The 19,803-nt window shown below is 41.0% G+C and overlaps 1 protein-coding gene across 2 annotated transcripts; it reads left to right on the forward strand.

The window, feature by feature from the left end:
* Window positions 1-33: 33 nt before the first annotated feature.
* Window positions 34-8,899, forward strand: LOC108678267 (cuticle protein 8). 2 transcript variants are annotated; one of them, XM_018166638.2, is made up of 4 exons: window positions 34-120; window positions 3,585-3,677; window positions 7,782-7,931; window positions 8,451-8,899. In XM_018166638.2, exons 1-4 carry the CDS (start codon window positions 109-111, stop codon window positions 8,568-8,570), a joined length of 375 nt encoding a protein of 124 aa, XP_018022127.1. In that variant the 5' UTR covers window positions 34-108; the 3' UTR covers window positions 8,571-8,899. The 2 variants fall into 2 exon arrangements, with proteins under 2 accessions (XP_018022127.1, XP_018022126.1); XM_018166637.1 differs by having other exon boundaries at window positions 3,585-3,674; window positions 7,779-7,931.
* The last annotated feature ends 10,904 nt before the right edge of the window (window positions 8,900-19,803 follow it).

Raw genomic sequence — 19,803 nt, forward strand, 5'->3', positions numbered from 1 at the left:
GGATGCAGTCGTGACCCCGCATTGAGACGTCAGAGGTCGCCGTACACGCACGTGCCCACCTCCTCCCCTAACTCACAACCGAACGAAACTTGCGATCAACTCTTCACTATGAACCCAATGGTGAGTGAACCGGAGTTGCATGTGAGTCATCTCATCAATAATTAATGCTACTCGTGTTTCTTAACAAATATATCACGCGGATTACCCTCTTTGTTTGAATACGAGAGTGATCTTGCTGCCCTCGTTCGGGTTAGAGGGATCGCGTGAGCTCGTGAAACACATGTAAATTCGTCATGGACTTTCCGAATCTATGTAGATCAGTCGCGTCAGGACTGAAATATGCAAACCTGTGCTGGACTGGTGAGCTAAACGTGGCCCAGATCTCTGGCATGTGGCGTAATGTGGTCTAGAACTCCGGCATGTGGCGTAACGTGGTCCAGATCTCGGGCATGTGGTAAAATGTGGCGCAGTGAAGCGTGAACTTTATTGAGAAAGGTTATGCAGGAATAGGCACCAACTCGAAGAAGAGGAAGATTTGCTGTGTAAGTGATACTTTTGTGATGATGGTGGCAGATTTGTGGTGAAGAAAATTTTACAGTGGAAGTGGAACAAATAACAAAGGAATTAGATGATTTATGGTGTCAATGAAAGATTTGTGACTATGATACATATAAAGCCACTTGCAGAGGTGAAAGAATATAAATCCCACGAAAGGCTTTAGTGGCTAGATTTGTCTACCGATCAACTGATCTTTGACAATATCTCCAGATAAAACAAAATCGAGAATTCAGGAGCACGATGAACGATCATTACTTATTATCAGTTATAATTTTATATTATAATAATTGTATTAATGTTAGAATTACTTTTTAGGCCGTATTTTCTACATGATGGGTGCTTTTCTTCTCTATGTTGTTTACTGTACGACGCATTCTTGGTGTGTGTTCTATAAGATGACTGCCATTGATTCTACGTGTGTGAGCTTGTATTCTTTTCGTGTTTTGCTGTCTCCAAAATGTATGCATTTGAAATAAAAGTCTTTAATTTGTGTTCTTTCTTTAGAACGCATGCAAACGACATTCCCTGTTTTAGTATGGAACGCATCTGTTGTGTGTTCTAGGTTTAATGCGTCGAAAATCGACTCGTCATATAAACTAGACAATATAAACGCGTTTGGAGTTACGTTATTATTAAAACTCTGCATCAAGGCGCTCAGCCGCGTTAGTCGCTAATGGAGTTTTATAACTATTACTAGGTCCAATAACTCCCCTCATAAATAAGATATAAGTCTGAAATTTGGAATGCTATCCTGGTTAACTATTTTCAATACGTAGACATTAAGATAAATTATGTAAATTTTTTATTTCAACTGTTATCAAGGAGGATGAAATCTTGCACCCCGGCCCAGTGTGCCGAGTTTAGAGTTGGAGCGTCGCTGAACGGGCCTCTTAATGGTTCCATTTTGAGTTGTGCGTACTTGACATGATGCACTTTGTATTGGATGATTTTGAGCGATGGTAAATTATGTTGTGTGCTCTAGGAGAGACGTATTACGTATTGAATTCTCAGGATATGTGTTTTCTGGTGTTGCATGACGTACAATTGAAGATGTTGAGTAGAAATTCTCCGTATGATTCATGTTAATTGTTTTTAGATTCTACAAAGTGTAAGTCTTTTGTATGATCTAAGAAATACTTATTTTGTGTTAATTGCGTTCCAATGAGCGAGTCTCAGGTAGTGTGTTATAGATTGATCAATTTTACGTCTTTGGATCCGTTATTCTATCGTGGATGAGTGTTGTGCCATGTTCTGGGATGGATGCATTTTTTATTTTTTTTAAAGATTGAATACGGTTTGGATTGCTTGTTATAGGTTGGATGTGTTTTGGTTTACCTGCGATATGTAGAACGTAAATCGGATGAAAGCGTTCGCGTCAAATTTTATCTTGGTCAAATGCATTTTCCGTCCAACTTTCTAAGATAGAACTTAAGGTGTGAGTTGTATGGACACAATTTTGCTGTGCATTGATATATTAAAATATTGTGTGTATTTTTTAATAGTTGTGTGTGTTTCTGGGATGGCGCATTAGATATTATGTGCTTAGAATGGATTCATTGTGTCTTTTTATTTAAAGAATTTGTGTTGATGGTTCTAAGATGGACGCATTTTGGGAATGTCTTCATGTGTGAACATATTCTCGCTTGTGATCGTAGGCTTTAGGACAGTGGTTCCCTAAATGTGGTAGGTGCGTCATTAATGATATGCGAGTTCACTGCAGTTAGAATGAGAACATCTTCAGGTTCTGAACAAATTTTAGTCATACATGTTAAGTCAAATAAATCTTACAAAAACTCCTGAAGTAAAAAACCTTATTATATATATAATTATATATCAAAGAAATAATATCATATAATGATATATTATATAATATATAAAATTAGAAAAATATAATTTTACTTCAAAATAATCTTCGCTGCCACGACTAGATTATTTATAATAGGCAACTAATACTATTAGTTACCTGGTAATCTTTATTATAAGTATACAGGACGCGTTAGTTAGCTGTTGCCTCGCCGCTCAAGTGCTACTCAAGTGGTACTCAAGTGGTACTCAAGTTGTACTCAAGTGCTACTCAAGTGGTACTCCAGTGGTACTCAAGCGGTACTCAAGCGATACTCAAGTGGTACTCAAGTGCTACTCAAGCGGTACTCAAGCCACAGTCAAGTGGTACTCAATTGCTACTCAAGTGGTACTCAAGCGGTACTCAACTGGTACTCAAGTGGAGCTCAAGCGGTACTCAAGTGGAACTCAAGTGCTATTCAAGCGGTACTCAAGTGGTGCTCAAGTGGTACTCAAGTGCCACTCAAGCGGTACTCAAGTGGTGCTCAAATTGTGCTCAAGTGGTACTCAAGTGCTACTCAAGCGGTACTCAAGTGGTACTTAAGTGGTACTCAAGTGCTACTCAAGTGGTACTCAAGTGCAACTCAAGCGGTACTCAAGTGGTGCTCAAGTGCTACTCAAGTGGTATTCAAGCGGTACTCAATTGGTGCTCAAGTGGTACTCAAGAGGTACTTAAGTGGTACTCGAGTGGTACTCAAGCGGTACTCAAGTGGTACTCAAGTGGTACTCAGGTTGCGCTCAAGTGGTACTCAAGTGGGGCTCAAGTGGTACTCAAGTGGAGCTCAAGTGATGCTCAAAGTGTATTCAAGTGCTACTGAAGTGGTTCTCAAGTGGTGCTCAAGTTGTCCTGAAGTGCTACTCAAGTTGTTCTTAAGTGCTACTCAACTGGTATTTAAATGGTACTCAAATTGTACTCAAGTGATACTCAAGTGGTGCTAAGGGTACTCAAGTTGTACTCAAGTGGTGCTCAAGTTATACTCAAGAGGTACTTAAGTGGTACTCAAGTGGCACTCAAGTGGTACTCAATTGCAAAAAAATAACTAAAGAAACAATTTTATAATGAATGCTTTTGAGTCTTGCGTGTTATTGTGTTGACGTGTATTGCATCTTCACTGATAAGATTTATGCATTAAATATGTCTCAGGTTTCATATTTTTAAAACGTTTCGCACCTTGGTTACGCAGAACCTGAGCCGCAGCTGGTTGCTGCTGCTGCCGCTGGTGCTGACAGTGGCAGCTGACACGAGACCTTACGCCGCTGCAAACTCCCAGAGGGTGAGTCATGGTGTCAGCCCTGACACACAGCTTTTTAGCGCATTTTCTCATTTATGGAAAAAATGCACTATTGTGCTCGCCATTTCCGTCCGTCTGTCCGTCTGTCCGTGACCTCAAGTTTTCGTCGACGAGAAAATGCGCTCTCTGTCACTAACTGCAGTGAGTACTGAGTTATATTTTTTAGCATTGGCTTTCATTTTTATCCTTTTCTTAACCCAAGTTCACTTTCCTCAATAATTATGTTGATAATCTGAATAATCATCATCTTTGAATCCAGTCCCCACGTATCCCCCTGATCCATCCCCCACGTGTCCCTCGTATATACCCTTCAATTCCCCCGTTTAACCCCCAAGATACCCTTCAATCCCCCCGTTTAACCCCCAACCTACACGGTTATCAACCCCAACTTATGTAGCTCATGAACATCCGCTTACCACATTTGCCAGGCCATCACATTCGCACGTTTAAACCTCATCCTCCTCCCCCGACCCACTCTCAGCTCACCTGTGCTACGTTTTTCAACACTTTCAACACAACCTGTACTTCAACACACACAATTTTAACTAGCCCTCCTCCCCCTACCTAAAAAACAGTCTTAACACCCCTCCCCCGACCCACTCTCAGCTCACCTGTGCTACGTTTTTCAACACTTTCAACACAACCTGTACTTCAACACATGCAATTTTAACTAGCCCTCCTCCCCCTACCTAAAAAACAGTCTTAACACCCCTCCCCTCCCCGTAGGCCTATAGGGTGGAATCTTTCCAGCAGAAATTGCACGCACGTATACCCAATTCAACTCACACGTTGTTTGCACCACAATTACACCTCAATTGAGGTGAGTTTGCGCGGTAATTACGTGGTAATCGCCTTGCAATTGTGCGGTAATTATAGGGTAATTTCCTGGTAATTTGCCAATGGAGGGGTAATTTCTTCCGACGTTCCGAGGCGCCCTTTTCGAACATCTGCGGAGGGTGCGGACCACTTCACTTTCTACAGCTGTAAATGTCAGCTGTCGCAGCGACGGGGCAGTGCCATTATCAATACAATAAAATCAACTGTTATATTATATGAATAAATTAGGCCACAATAGCATTTCTGGCACAATGTGCGATAAAATAAATAAACAAGGTTATCATAATAGTCTACCATTACTGATGCAACATGATTAAAGTATAATCAAATATCATTAGGTTATCCAGATGAAGTGTCCACTTTATCGGCTTATACTACGGAGAGACGTATCATTCTTCTGAAATGTCCATTGATTATATTTATTGACCAGCATTTGCTTTGATTATTGCTGTAGACTTGAATAGTGGATATTTAAATTCTGTTAGAACGATTACGCATGCGAAAGGAGACAGGAACTGAGAAGTAACTTTCAACATTTAATTTGTGTTGTTTAAATGAAGAAAAACAAGAACTGCTGTCGAGGAAATGGCGCAGCAGATACACTTATTCATGAACAAAGGTAATAAATAGTAAATGAGCGATACCGATGGCATTTCAAGTGTGCATTTCAGGCATTAATTTTAAAATAGCAAAGCTTGTGGCAAAGGCTGATGAGAAATAAACTTGCCAAGAGGAAAAATAGTTTCTTCAATGATAATAAAGTAGTCCTGGTAGCGAATTTTATTATGCATCTGACGCGACCGTTGCATATGAGTGAAACTGTCGAGAAAATAATAATAGTATCTGAGCCATGATGTCTTGAATTCTAAATAAACTTGTAATTCTTAGTGGGAGCCCCCGAAAACTATTGCAAAAAAGGGGCGTTCACACTTCATTGAAGTTGAAATGAACGTGGGCTCGTGGAATTCAGAATGACTCAGCAGAATTTCTGTGAAATGAATGACGGTTCACCGACGCCCACCGCGGCCTTGACCGTGCTATGCTGGCAGTGTCAGCTCCTGATAGAAACTCCTGGCAGTGTCAGCATTTGTCAGAAACTCCTGGTAGGGTCAGCTCCTGCTTGTGCCAGCTCTTGACAGGACCTCCTAGAAGTGTCAACTCTTGGCAATGTCAGCTCCTGGCAATGCCAGCCGGCAAAGTCAGCTTCTGACAAGGTCTCCTAACAGTGTCAGCTCCTGGCAATGCCAGCCGGCAAAGTCAGCTTCTGACAAGGTCTCCTAGCAGTGTCAGCTCCTGGCAGTGTCAGCTCTTGGCAATACCAGCTCCTGGCATGCCAGCTGGCAAAGTCAGCTTCTGACAAGGTCTCCTAGCAGTGTCAGCTCCCGGCAGTGTCAGCTGGCAAAGTCAGCTTCTGACAGAGTCTCCTAACAGTGTCAGCTCCTGGCAGGACCTCTTGTCAGCGTCTTCTGGCACTGACAAATCCTGACAGGAGCAGTTCTAGGCCTACACAGAGCCTGAATCTGGAAACACGTACAAGAGATAACCACAGAAATAAGGACTAGCGATCAAATTTAAGTAACCGGAAAAAATTACATGCACCGAAGAGATTAACGATTAATTGCTTCAATCAACGATTATCTTTGAAATCTTTAGCGCCGTAGAAGCTGCGAACCCTAACGCATATATAACAGCAGCGTCCGCAGCGTTAGCGTCACCCCCTCCCTCCTCACCTCTTCCCTCCTCACCCACCTACCTCCTCACCCCCTCCCTCCTCACCCCCTCCCTCCTCACCCATTTTCAGCACCGCAGGGCAATTTCGTTGCAATTTTCTTGGTCTTTGGTCGCCACGACGCTGCAGAAAAACTGGGAATTTCTTCCAATTTCAGTGGACGGCGGCCAGCAGCTACCAGGGCGCAGTGACCTGTTGTGGCAACTGTCCAATGCGGTGAAAACCTGACTGTGTTACCAGTTAAACCATGCGCCAGTGAACAGTTTATAGGAAATCGCATTAAGCTTCTCATGATCGAATCTGACCCGTTCACTGTTTATACTGCATACACTGTTTCCACTGCATGTACTATTTACACTGCATGCACTGTTTACACTGCATGCACTTTTTACACTGCATGCACTGTTTACACTGCATGCACTGTTTACACTGCATGCAATGTTTACACTGCATGCACTATTTACACTGCATACACTGTTATACTTGTCTGAATTTTGCAGTACAGTTAATATCCAACACTGATCGAATGATTTATGATCAACACAATGTCATTAATCGTCGTACCTTAATTATGATCATCAGCCCAGTCAATTCGCTATCTTATCACAAATTGCCGCCGTCAACTTAAGAGCATCTATACAAATTAAATTAAAGACAAAGGTTAAGATATAAATGTTTATGAGTTAACAAGAAGTGTTACTGCAATTAGAAGAGGAAGATGTCTAATGTCGTGTCACGGTTAAAGGTTAACTGTAAGCCTTGAACTTTTCGGGAAGTTTGCCCTCATGTTTGGGTATACTCGAGTAGCTGTACACGCATCGCTCACCACGTATAATTTTTATCTGATATAGAGCCGGAGGTATAACTATAAACTTTATGTTTTTGAAAACTTTGTCGCTAATGAATTATTAATGTATAACAATAAAGCGAGAAGTATATATTGTTGGATACGTGTCGTTAATGAATTGTTAATTTTCAAACGCACATTCATACTTGTTATCTTGAAATTTTAAAAGTTATTGATTTAGGAACTAGAATTGAGTTCAATGATTTTACTAGTAAATGCTCATTTTCTAGTCAATTTTCGAGAGTGAGGTCGTTTTTAGTTTGTTAAAATTTGAAAATCAAAATATCGAAAATATATTGATTTTTCGGGAGCTATGAATTTTATTGATAAAGTGGCTGAATTGAAATTAATGTACAAAAAATTATTGTGCACCGTCATTTTCTTTCGAAGGACATAAAACAATAATGCCTGAAGGAATAACCAATTGAGGTGATGTACCTATTGTCGTTTGCAATGATTGTCTTATGATAGAAAAAAGTTTTCCCCATATCTGAGCCAGCAGCATTTATATAGTTATATGCTTATAAATTTAGCTGTCTGAAAAGCCGTACTGAGATTCAATCATCTTAAATAAGCTGGTAATTACATAGAACTATATTCTTATTAATGTAAATGTTTCAAATATTCAGATTATTCATGATGTTTACCAACAAATTTCGTATAAATCCCCCAGGCCGACGATCAGTTTGAGGAGGCCAAGTACGACTTCGCGTGGGGGGTCAAAGACGACGAGTCCGGAAATATGTTCAACCAAGTGGAAACCCGCGACGCAGACGTCACCAGGGGCGCCTACTATGTAGCCCTGCCCGACGGGCGTCTCCAGAAGGTGAGTGGGGCGAGGGGCACGACGCTAGGTCTTGGCGCATGGCGCCATTAAGACAAAAGACGTCACATTACCTCAGTCTAGTACACTTAACTACCTTCATACCCCAGGTTAAGTATCATGTAGAGTGTAGACAGAGACTCCAGTATTGCAACCTGAAACTACATTTCTTACCCCCATAGTAGGTACAAAGTGGAGGGGGGCTCGTTTATAGCAACCTAAACCCCCTGCTGTCCCAACGTACGTAGGTACTAATACTTGTACAAGGACTCTAGGGCATTCGTTATAGAAATCCCAACTAGGGCTGACAGATGGCCTTTTGACCGCGGACAAAAAAGGCCTTCAACTCAATATATAGTAGTATATTTGTAGGTTCCGGTATAAAAATCTCATTTTTCTTTTTTTTTTTGCACTTTTTAAAATTTAGTAAGTGGCGCTAGCATAAATTTCACCAGGGCAATTTGTTCGAAAAAAAAAACCATCTGGCAACCCAGATCCCAACCCTCATTTCATACTCCCCAGGTTACGTACTACGTTGACGGAGACTCTGGCTTCGTAGCGGAGGTGACGTACGAAGGGGAAGCTCAATTCCCCCAGCCTGGTGAGCACCAGCAGCAAAGCTACGCACCACAATACAGCTAATGCAGCGGTGCAGTGGTGGTGCCCAACAGTACTGGGACCGTTCTTTCCAAATTTGCTTGAGTGCACGTTCTTGTTTGTGGTGGAGAGTTTAGTTTGAGAAGCTATCTATGATTGGCTGACGTAACTATGAACTCTTGGCCACTTTTGGTAGTACGGCCCCTGTTGATTTACGGTACAGTATTGCAGCACTGAAGTGAGACAAAATGCTGTGTTGCAATAGTGCACACAATATTAAGCTGTACTGTGATGGTGTACTGGGTGCCCACTCTTTCCCCCGCTCTCGACATACCAAATTATCATTTAAGGCAGCGAGTAAAATCTTCTTCAAATGCGCGTATCATTTATACCTCTATCGTGATCTTAATAAAGTAATTGCATAGGGGGCTTTGTAAAGAAGAAAAATTATCGGAGTCTTTTTATCGCCTGCCCAAGTCTAGTTAAATGAAATGCGTTTAGGCGAAGTAAATTCTATCTTGAGTAAAGATGAAGTTTCGAGGAAAATATTACGATGGGATTTTGACAATTATTGAAAGTGTATGAATTCAAGACCTAGCTGGTGGTGGGTAGATTTTTTAAGCCAAGTATGATTTGCCTTCAGCCTCACCACATCGCCACCGTAGAACATAGACTTGCGGCCTCGTTATTTGCAAGCTATATAACCACAAAGCGGCATACGGCCTCACCGAGTCAGAATAAGCTCTCGGAACACTTAATTAAGACCTCGTCATCTAAGGATACAATCCCCAAACAACCACCACACAGCATGTCCTCAGGGATTAAATTTAACTTTAACCAAAATATCAAATCCTCAGGGATTAAATTTAATTTAAAATAGAAAATCAAATCAATTAATCAATATTACAAGTCCCATATCGTCCATCGCTCTTTAATATATCACCTTCATCCAATGCCGTGGGTTAGCATCAAGCAAATAGTGACATCAAATGTTAACATGATTGTTCTTTTTCAAACGATAGTTTTAATTAAATTTTCAATTAGTACTACGCATTATAATTCAATTGATTGAACATCAAATGGACGATGAGACATATCACATGGCAACCATTTGATTTGATGGAATATCCCATGACATTTAACTTCAGGGCAGCCAACAATGCGAAAGTCTGTGTTTATTCAATTGATGTATCGCACTCTGCTGGAATTGTTAATTAATTTAATTATTTTATTTCGGTTAAGCATGTTCCCAAATCGTCTGCAGTGTGCATACAAGAGTTAATGAATTGTAAACAATCATGCGCAACGTATGCCATGTTTATGTTTCCATATTTCCATTCTAGCCAGTGAGGTCTAAAACAATAAGTCAAAACGAAAAAAGGGCAACCAAAAGTGCAAAGAAACACCAAGAGTGATCGTTAATCCATGTTAGGAAGTTTGATGAAACTTATAAACAATTTAAGCCGTCCATTATTTCTGCTAAAATTGGTCTTTTTGAGTTTGTCGACAAGAAAGAAGATAATAAGGAAGCCCTCAACAGTAACATTTTTAGAAGACTTTTTTTTTCTATTACAAAAATTTTATTTTATGTATTTTTTCAATTCAACATACCGCTGATACCTCGGCGCAGCATCGCTGTCAACATCCACGTCCCTGCAGCGTAGGAAATAATGTCTATCTTTACTGTCTTAATGAATACATTCTTTAGAAAAAACGAATTTATTCTTTAGAAAAGACGAATATATTCTTTGGAAAAAAACGAATTCATTCTTTAGAAAAAACGAATTCATTCTTTAAAAATGACGAATACATTCTTCTTAATGAAAACATCCAACATTAAAGCTGTAAAAGCGTCGGCAGAAACTTCAGGCACTTAACGAGAAGGTTTAGAAAAAACTTTAGACAATAGGATTGTAAATGATCCAATGACAAAGAAATGAAAATATATTGAAATCAAATATATATTTGATATTGAAACAAAGCAAGAAGTGGACTCGTACAGCAGAAAATGGCGTAAATGGAGCAGAAAAAAGAGCTGTAGCGCCGAAAGTGAGAGCGGGGCGCTGCGCCCTGTGGGGAGGTCAGGGTCGGAGCAGCCACGCCTCGACCAGCACCGCGTCTCAATCCCCAACTTGACACCTCCCCTCCTCATCCCTCCTGGCATTCCTTTCCCTTTCTGTAACCCTTTATTGCTTTCAACCATTCAGGATACAAGTAAGAATGGCATTGGGATAAAAGTGAACGAATACGGTCGCTGCGGATAGTAGAGGCATTGAGAGACAAGTGGATAAATGCGGTCACTTCGTTAGAATCTACTTGCACTTCAGGTAGGAATAACATTATTGCAGTTGACTTACGCCTTCTTGACCGAGGCTTGAACTGCTTTATTGAATAAGTGTTCCGCGTACGTCCTCTACATCGCTGCACTCATTCATCGAATGCTGTTGTTCGCTCGTTGCAGTCCCTGAACCTCCTTGTTCAGAACCTTGCCTCAATTCTTGTTTTTGACCTTCTGCGTGTTTCAGTCCCACTCCTACCTTGGCCCTACCTTCTTTTCCGCCTCACAAGTTCATTATCTCTGCTTGTGGGTCACTTAATTTATCCAGCAACGTTTGCGTCCACGTTGCCTTCTCCACTTAATCATCGCTACCTCGAAATATCCCTCACTTAGTGATCATTCCTGACAACTCTCCCCATTTACGGTACCATTTTTCCAACTTTAACCTTTAACCCGCAGCGCGGTTTCCTCCCTCCCCTTGTCTGTAACTTCTTCTGCTTGCATTCTTCCCGCGCTTGCCCCAACCTCCTCTGTCTGCTCTCTTCCTCTCCATTTTCCCTCTCCCCGTCACCCCTTTCCTCTTTCCTTCTTCCCCTCCTGCCGCCCCAGAAGGCAACTATAAGCTAGTCCACTCACACCCCTCTACCAGGAGGTGGCCCCAACATCATTCCTGCTCCTCCCCAACTAGTCACGAACTTAATATTCCCCAGGCACGGTCAGTAAATCGTTCATACCTGGAGCGCGTGGGAAGATAATGGAATTTATACGGCGATAATAGATGGTTAGAGGTAAATATAGTGATATTTACAAAGGTAAAGATTAGGTACCAGGTAAAGCTAATGGAAATGAGATATTCAGATCAGAAGAGGAAGTAAAAGTTAGAAATAACTTAACGTAAATTTGAATTGGAAGGGTAGGATAGATAGACGAAGTTGGATAGTTTGGATAGGATAAGGTGTAGGACAAGTTAGCGCTATTTATTTCGTATACACATTTTCGGTGCATATTTTGTACAATTTAACGGTGAAAATTGCATACGTATTTACTGGATTATTCCGCTATGCGCATTTTATTTCGTTTGGTATTTTGAAGAAGTTTTTGCGTAGAAATCCCAATCAGGGTAAACCAGTTTACAACGCCTGTTGAGTACCAGTTCTTGACTCGTATTTTTACTTGTTTGGGTAAGCATATCATTACTGGTTGGCAATGCGTGTGTTTAATGTTGAATTATGCAGATTTTTACGAGTTTACAATGCGTATTTTTGGTTGATACGCGATTCTACTAGTTTGTGATGAACATTTCTGTGGACCTGCTATATGTATTTTCACTTTTTTTGCGCAGCGTATTTTTTTACATTTTGTCAGTGCGTATTTTAACTTGTTTGCTATGCCTTTTTTTCACTGGTAGTGATACTTATTTCGTGCGGAGTTTTTAATGCGTATTTCGTACTGGGTTTCGATGCGTTATACTACGTACTGTCTGCGAGGCGTAATTCGTAGCACTCTTTTGCGACACTAATTACATTATTTTGCGATAAGTAATTCGCACTAGTTTGTGATGTGTATTATATTATTTTGCGATCAGTATTTCGTAATAGATTCTGATGCGTATTACATTATTTTGCGATCAGTATTTCGTACTAGTTTGCGATGGCAACCGTGCACTAAATTTAGCATTAGACATCACGCTATTTGATCATCTAAACTGTTGCACTGCAATACCGGTAATTATGCGAGGCCACTTACCAATTAAGAGATGTAGAAAATTTTAAGCATGCATCTATTATAATTCTGCGCCGAATATTAGTGTGGAAGAGTTTGAAGATATAATGAGTGTAGAGAAGATATAATGCTGAAGATATAATGAGTGTATAAGATATAATGAGTGTACAGAAGATATAATGCTGAAGATATAATGAGTGTATAAGATATAATGAGTGTAGAGAAGATATAATGCTGAATGATATTATGAGTGTATAAGATATAATGAGTGTAGAGAAGATATAATGTTGAAGATATAATGCTGTCTCTTATACACATCTAGATGTGTATAAGAGACAGGTGCTACACCCATGGTTTCACTATCATTGCAAGTTAGAGTTAAGAAATAATCCCAAGGATTCTCACCCATCATTGCAGAAAGACGTTGAACCTCTCGGCGACTATCCGCCTCGTCAAATTTTAAGGAGCCTTCACGACATTCAGGGACAACGTATTGCCTGTTAATGTGCTCCAAGCCCTTACGCAGAGCGACGGAAACGCTGTTGTTTTGCAATAGACTATTTAAATAGACATCAAAACAAAAAGCGATATAATTAGGGTCGTGACTAGTGAGCAAAGATGAGTCGAACATGCGCACTCTCAGATGATCCACAAGCTGTCTCTTATACACATCTAGATGTGTATAAGAGACAGGCGCGATACAGGGCCAAGCGCGATACTGGATCAAGCGCGATACTGGTTCAAGCGCGATACTGGTTCAAGCGCGATACTGGTTCAAGCGCGATACTGGTTCAAGCGCGATACTAGTTCAAGCGCGATACTGGATCAAGCGCGATAATGGGCCAAGCGCGATAATGTGCTAAGCGCGATAATGGGCTATTCGCGATACTACGCCGAGTTCGATATTGGACCAAACGCAATATTGGGCCCTGTGCGATTCTAGGTAAAGCGCGATACATTCTAGGCCAAGTGCGTTACGGGGCCCTGCGCCACACTAGGCCGCGCGCGATACTGGGCATTGAAAGATTATGGGCCCTACGCGATAACTGAAAGATTATGGGCCCTACGCGCTAACTGAAAGATTATGGGCCCTACGCGCTAACTGAAAGATTATGGGCCCTACGCGCTAACTGAAAGATTATGGGCCATACGCGATAACTGAAAGATTATGGGTCCTACGCGATAACTGAAAGATTATGGGCCCAACGCGATATTGGGATATGCGTGACACTGGTTTCTGTACGATAGTTGATTTTGCTCGAGATATATAGTGGGAATAGTGGTCCATCGCGATATCTTGTTACTATCATGCGTGCTATACTGGATGGACGCGACGCAATACTGTCAGAGCGTCACCACCCATGATGTCATTAGTCTCTCTTACGTCACCTTCTGTGATGTCACTCTAGTGGGTCTCACTCTATAAAAGTTCTTCAAGCTAACCACCAGTCTGTCATAGGTAGGCACAGCTAGTCATAGAACAGGGCCTATACTTTCAAAAAAAGTTAAGAGATCGCAAGTTCATCAGCCAATCATTGACGGCCTTTCAAGCAAAATCAACCAATAATAGACAAGAAAATAGAGCGTAAGTACTTACGTTCACTTAGCGAGTTTTGAAAGTATGGGCCCAGAAGTCTAAGCTGCAGTCATTCACAGCTAACTCTCGACGCGTTCACTACGTCTACACCCTATACGACTCCGGCACTCCTACCAACTCGCAGTGTTGTAAACTCCAACTTCTCAACAATATTGTATACATCCTCCCCGTGCCTTCTCATGTAATCCTATATAGTGTTTAATAATTAATACTAACCAAGTAGGGTAACATGGGGCAGCGAGCCCACTGCGGGTCACGGGCCCATAGCGGGTTTCTCGCTAAGTATGGCAGATATTGGTCCGTGTTCTCTAATCTAATTTACATCATACATTCCTCATTAGTTGCACCTTTAAACAAAACAAAGAACCACCTCGTATCAATTAAAACTTCGTCAAAAATTTAGTTTAAAAAAAGTGGGGGGCGCACTGCCCCACGTTACCCTACATTTCTCATCATTCACCCTTGCCTTAATTGTTATTGGGACAATAAATAACAACTCTGGAACCCTCAGGAAAAAAACCATAATATTAGATGATATGAACTGATTAATCTATCAAACTTAATTATCAGGTTGTCAGTGAACCGACAACCTGACAATACCATGCCAGGTGCACAATATCGAGTCCTGGGGCCATACTTTCAAAACTGGCTAAGTGGAAGTAAGTACTTACGCTCTATTTTCTTGTCTATGATTGGTGGATTTTGCTTGAAAGGCCGTCAATGATTGGCTGATGAACTTACGCTCTCTTAACTTTTTTTGAAAGTATAGGCCCTGATCAATACCGTGTGAATACCTGGTGCGATACCATGTTGGCTGTAATACTGTGCTATTGCTACTGCTGGGTCAAATGACGTTGGTCAGAAATGGTCAAGGTAGCTCACTAAAGATTAAAGATTTTGAATATTGTGCAAGAAAAATTATGGCTAAAAAGTGCCAAACGATGAAGTCTAAGTTCTTTGTTATTTCACATGAGTATAGATATTTTTGATTATCATGATTTCTAGCAGTGTGTAGTTATTTGCTGATAACCTATTTCTTTTTGCACTCAATCATGTATACCTTTCATTCCTCAGAATTGCCTGTTTACTTTAAACTCACTTCGTCTCGTTTCCTTCTTACTGGCAGTGACCAGGTTTACAGATGCGTTATCCCGTAAGTTTACTTGGAATTTTTAAAATCTAATCCTTCCCAATGCGAACATTTGATCACTAGATAAAGAAAACCTTGAAAGGCTGCGGAAGTTATGTTTGTTAACAACTGTGTTATATTTAGGATTAAATTACAATTAATACACTGTCAGAACATACTGTATGCCAGATAGCCGGTCTGTGACTGACCGAGTCAGCCATCAGGAGGGTGAGTTGAGCATCCTCCTGACACAGGACGATGTAAGTGTCCTCCTGACACTGGACGATGTAAGTGTCCTCCTGACACAGGACGATGTAAGTGTCCTCCTGACACAGGACGATGTAAGTGTCCTCCTGACACAGGACGATGTAAGTGTCCTACTGACACTGGACGATGTAAGTGTCCTACTGACACAGGACGATGTAAGTGTCCTCCTGACACAGGACGATGTAAGTGTCCTACTGACGATGTAAGTGCATTTCAGAAATCTTTCGGCAAAAAAAAATCCGGCAATAAAACTTTAATTTCTGTCGAACGAAGAAATAATACATATCTTTTCACCAATAACTGACATTGGCCATCGACAGCGCGTCAATGCCCCATCGCGTATAGAAACAAGGACACTGTGGTGTAACTATAAACTATAACGGAATGAAGTGAAGAGATAAAGCAATAGAGCGAACACCGAGAAAAACGAAATGGAAAAACTCATTTGAAAACGAGATGCTCTTCATGACGTATCAACAAAACACTGATTTTATAGCCTGGTTTTCCTTCATGATACGACAACAAAGAGATCAAGAAGTCGCTTCTGTTCTCACGGCATCTTCTGATGTACCCCTACAGAAAATAGCAGCAGCAGAACCGGCGATGTAGCAGCGAAGATCTAGTAGCTAGCTTTAAGACGATAATAATCTTGAAAATAGGACAATATGTTTACGGCCGCAATGTAAATTTTTGACCTCAGAGTCGGAACGAAGGTACGAGCCTGACAACAGAAACACTCTCCGCATTCAACAGCGAGTGTCACCCGCACTTTACAGCGCGTCTGAGACAACACCGCTGTTATCAAATGCGAATTTCTATCAGTCGTCATGGAAAATATCTGTAAAAAATAGCAGAAATCTTTGCAAACAGCAGCGAACATTTCGGCGATTTACAACAAATATCTTAAAAACCAGCATATAACATCTCTGCAAGCGACAGCGATCATCTCAACATGAAAAAGCGAAAATTTCTGCGCACAAAAATTAATACTATATAAAAGAAAACAGCAGACGTCTTTGTAAACAATACTGAATATATTTAACATAATACAACAACGGTTATCTCAATGACATTGCGAACATATTCAAGCAGCAAACATCTCTGCAAACAACAGAATCATCTCGACAAAAATATTTATATATCTTTCGACAATTAAATAGCAGCCAAAATTCTTAAAAACGACGAGCATTTTTTTTAAACAATAGTTAATTTTTTGACAACGAACAGCGTACGTCTCAAAAATAACAGCGAACATGTCAACAAACAACAGCGAACATTTCATCCATTTTACCGGCAAACTGACACGCGTGTTAACCCTACAGTGGTTGCGTATATCACATTCATAATCCACATATGTAATTAGGCTACTGCATATGTTAACCACGCCAACGAAAATCAATCGTAACGAAACCGAACGAAAAGGTGAGCAATCAAGTATTATTTTGCACGCGACCACTGCAGGGTTAAATTTCCTTTTTAATTTAGTCCATGATTCAAAGTTTTCTTCTCAATTTGCTGTATAAGGAAAATGACCAAAATCTACGGGAGACTATAAACTGAATACGGGAATGTCAAAACTTCGATTATACCTTTGACAAACAAAACATTTAATCGGAAATTACAAATTAGAAAAAAAACACTACATACACAATTAAGCAATTAAATAAATGCGGATCGGAAAGAGATATGCGACGAAAATTTCATCTTACCCGTGAAACAGTGCTTCAGAACAGGAAGCAGTTGCCTGGGTGAGGGCAAGCCACAACTTCTCGCACCAAATAACTATCGGCATGTGATTAAAGGCTGCTGTTGCGGCCAGAACAACATTTACAACCGCTAATTACTGTACTACAGGCCTATAGTGCATAGGCGGTGCTGATGAAGAACCAACTATTACCCTCTACACAAAGACAGTGGCGTGATAATTAGTCGCAGTAAAGGTGCTTGTACACGGGGACAGTACTGGCGGCAAGTAGATCAGAAAATGCCAAATGTCTGCCGCTTGGTGTCTATCCCGCAAGTACGCTTAGACACGAGGCAAGTTTAAGGTGCCGCCGTGTCGGTCTCTAGTCGTTACCGGCACGGCGGCACCTTAAACTTGCCTCGTGTCTAAGCTTACTTGCGGGATAGACACCAAGCGGAAGACATTTGGCATTTTTCTGATCTACTTGCCGCCAGTACTGTCCCCGTGTACATTCANGGATCGTATACAGAACGGATCGTATACAGAACGGATCGTATACAGAACGGATCGTATACAGAACGGATCGTATACAGAACGGATCGTATACAGAACGGATCGTATACAGAACGGATCGTATACAGAACGGATCGTATACAGAACGGATCGTATACAGAACGGATCGTATACAGAACGGATCGTATACAGAACGGATCGTATACAGAACGGATCGTATACAGAACGGATCGTATACAGAACGGATCGTATACAGAACGGATCGTATACAGAACGGATCGTAGTATAGATTTGAAGCTACTAATATCGTTTATACCAATAGTGAACCCGCGATTCCTGAAGTCCTCTAATGAAGCACATCCCTACCTATGATGCAACTTCCCGGGAGACATGAACATTGGGCAAAAATAGGGTGTGATTGAACCACAACGCAAACCATGAATCACAAATCCAACCATGTCCATACTTAATCAAGAGTGAACCAAGTAAAGTAAAGTCTAAAAGAAACGTTCGATAGACCGCTGATTAAATTCGCTTCTATGGGGCGATTAGAAATGATCCATGAGGTGGAGGAAGCTTCATTAAAAAATAATAACATTCAATGTGATTGAATTTAATCACATTGAATGTGACTGAGCAATTGCAGCAGCTTCTGCTAAAATGGGACAAGTCATGATCTTTCTGAAATTGCAGACTGCCCCCTCATTAAATTTGTAATTGCGACATCACTATAGCAAATTAGAACCAATTAAGTTGGACAATTAAATAACTGTCCTAGAACTGTTTCAGTTGGATAATGCTGGAACGCGTCATTTATTGTTGCTTTGAGTATCTGAAATCAGTTTAAAAATTGAATAAAAGAACATAAATGTACTAGAATTGATGGAAGTACGGTTCTTTGAAAGATTGGACAGTAATTCAAAACGTTATTCCTTTATTATAAATTTTTGGTGCGGCGGTAGCGAGCCTTTAAACTAACATTAAAAGTTACAGCAACTAAGTTTATGTTGAAGTCTGGATCAGTCCAAACTTCAAACCAAGAACATGTGTGTTTGTAACTTCCGTGTTACAATATAAGTTGGCGCTCCAATATACATACTGCAGTGAAAATCAAAGTCTATATGTTATTGTGAGGTTTGATGTTATTGTGAGGGATGATGTTATTGTGGTGGATAACATCTCTAAGTGAAAGATAGATGAGAGATAGAGAAATGTTATTGTGAGAGATAACATCTCTAGGCTGATAATTTAACACAACATTGTCGCCTAAAATATATATCAGAATTAAGGAATGCGGCAAACAAGAGCAAGAAATGGCGGACCACTTAGCTGAAGCCTCCGCTGCCATGGCGGCAAAAAATGGAATTTTTTGAGGGATCTTTTGTCAGGAGCCTCGAGCTGAGGGAAGGAGGAGAGAACTGAGGATCATCGGCAGCTGCCTGCCGCGGGTAGACTTCTTGTTGACAGACAACAAACGTGGGGAGAACTTGCCGCCCTGCCGCGGGTAGACTTCTTGTTGACAGACAACAAACGTGGGGAGAACTTGCCACCCTGCCGCGGGTAGACTTCTTGTTGACAGACAACAAACGTGGGGAGAACTTGCCACCCTGCCGCGGGTAGACTTCTTGTTGACAGACAACAAACGTGGGGAGAACTTGCCACCCTGCCGCGGGTAGACTTCTTGTTGACAGACAACAAACGTGGGGAGAACTTGCCACCCTGCCGCGGGTAGACTTCTTGTTGACAGACAACAAACGTGGGGAGAACTTGCCGCCCTGCCGCGGGTAGCCTTCTTGTTGACAGACAACAAACGTGGGGAGAACTTGCCGCCCTGCCGCGGGTAGACTTCTTGTTGACAGACAACAAACCTGCGGCGAAATTCCTACTCGTAATATCATGCTATTGGCAGTTAAATATTATTAATAGGTGAGTATTAAGTAAGTATTAATAGGTGAGTATAATATTAATAGGTGAGGGGAATATAAATAAGTGAATGGTATATTATTAAGACTGTGGAATCTAATAGGTGAGTGGAACATAACTAAGGCCTGCACAACTAAGGTAAGAAGATCATTAACATCATTAACA

The sequence above is a fragment of the Hyalella azteca genome, unplaced genomic scaffold (assembly GCF_000764305.2).
Source record: "Hyalella azteca isolate HAZT.00-mixed unplaced genomic scaffold, Hazt_2.0.2 contig8712, whole genome shotgun sequence".
NCBI classification, from domain to species: domain Eukaryota; kingdom Metazoa; phylum Arthropoda; class Malacostraca; order Amphipoda; family Hyalellidae; genus Hyalella; species Hyalella azteca.

Bases quoted from the DNA above. Each gene is read 5' to 3' on its own strand.
- LOC108678267 (XM_018166638.2), top strand. The intron at 3,678-7,781 runs AGTCATGGTGTC...ATCCCCCAGGCC, and splicing joins CTGCAAACTCCCAGAGGGTG to GACGATCAGTTTGAGGAGGC. The intron at 7,932-8,450 runs GTGAGTGGGGCG...CATACTCCCCAG, and splicing joins CCGACGGGCGTCTCCAGAAG to GTTACGTACTACGTTGACGG.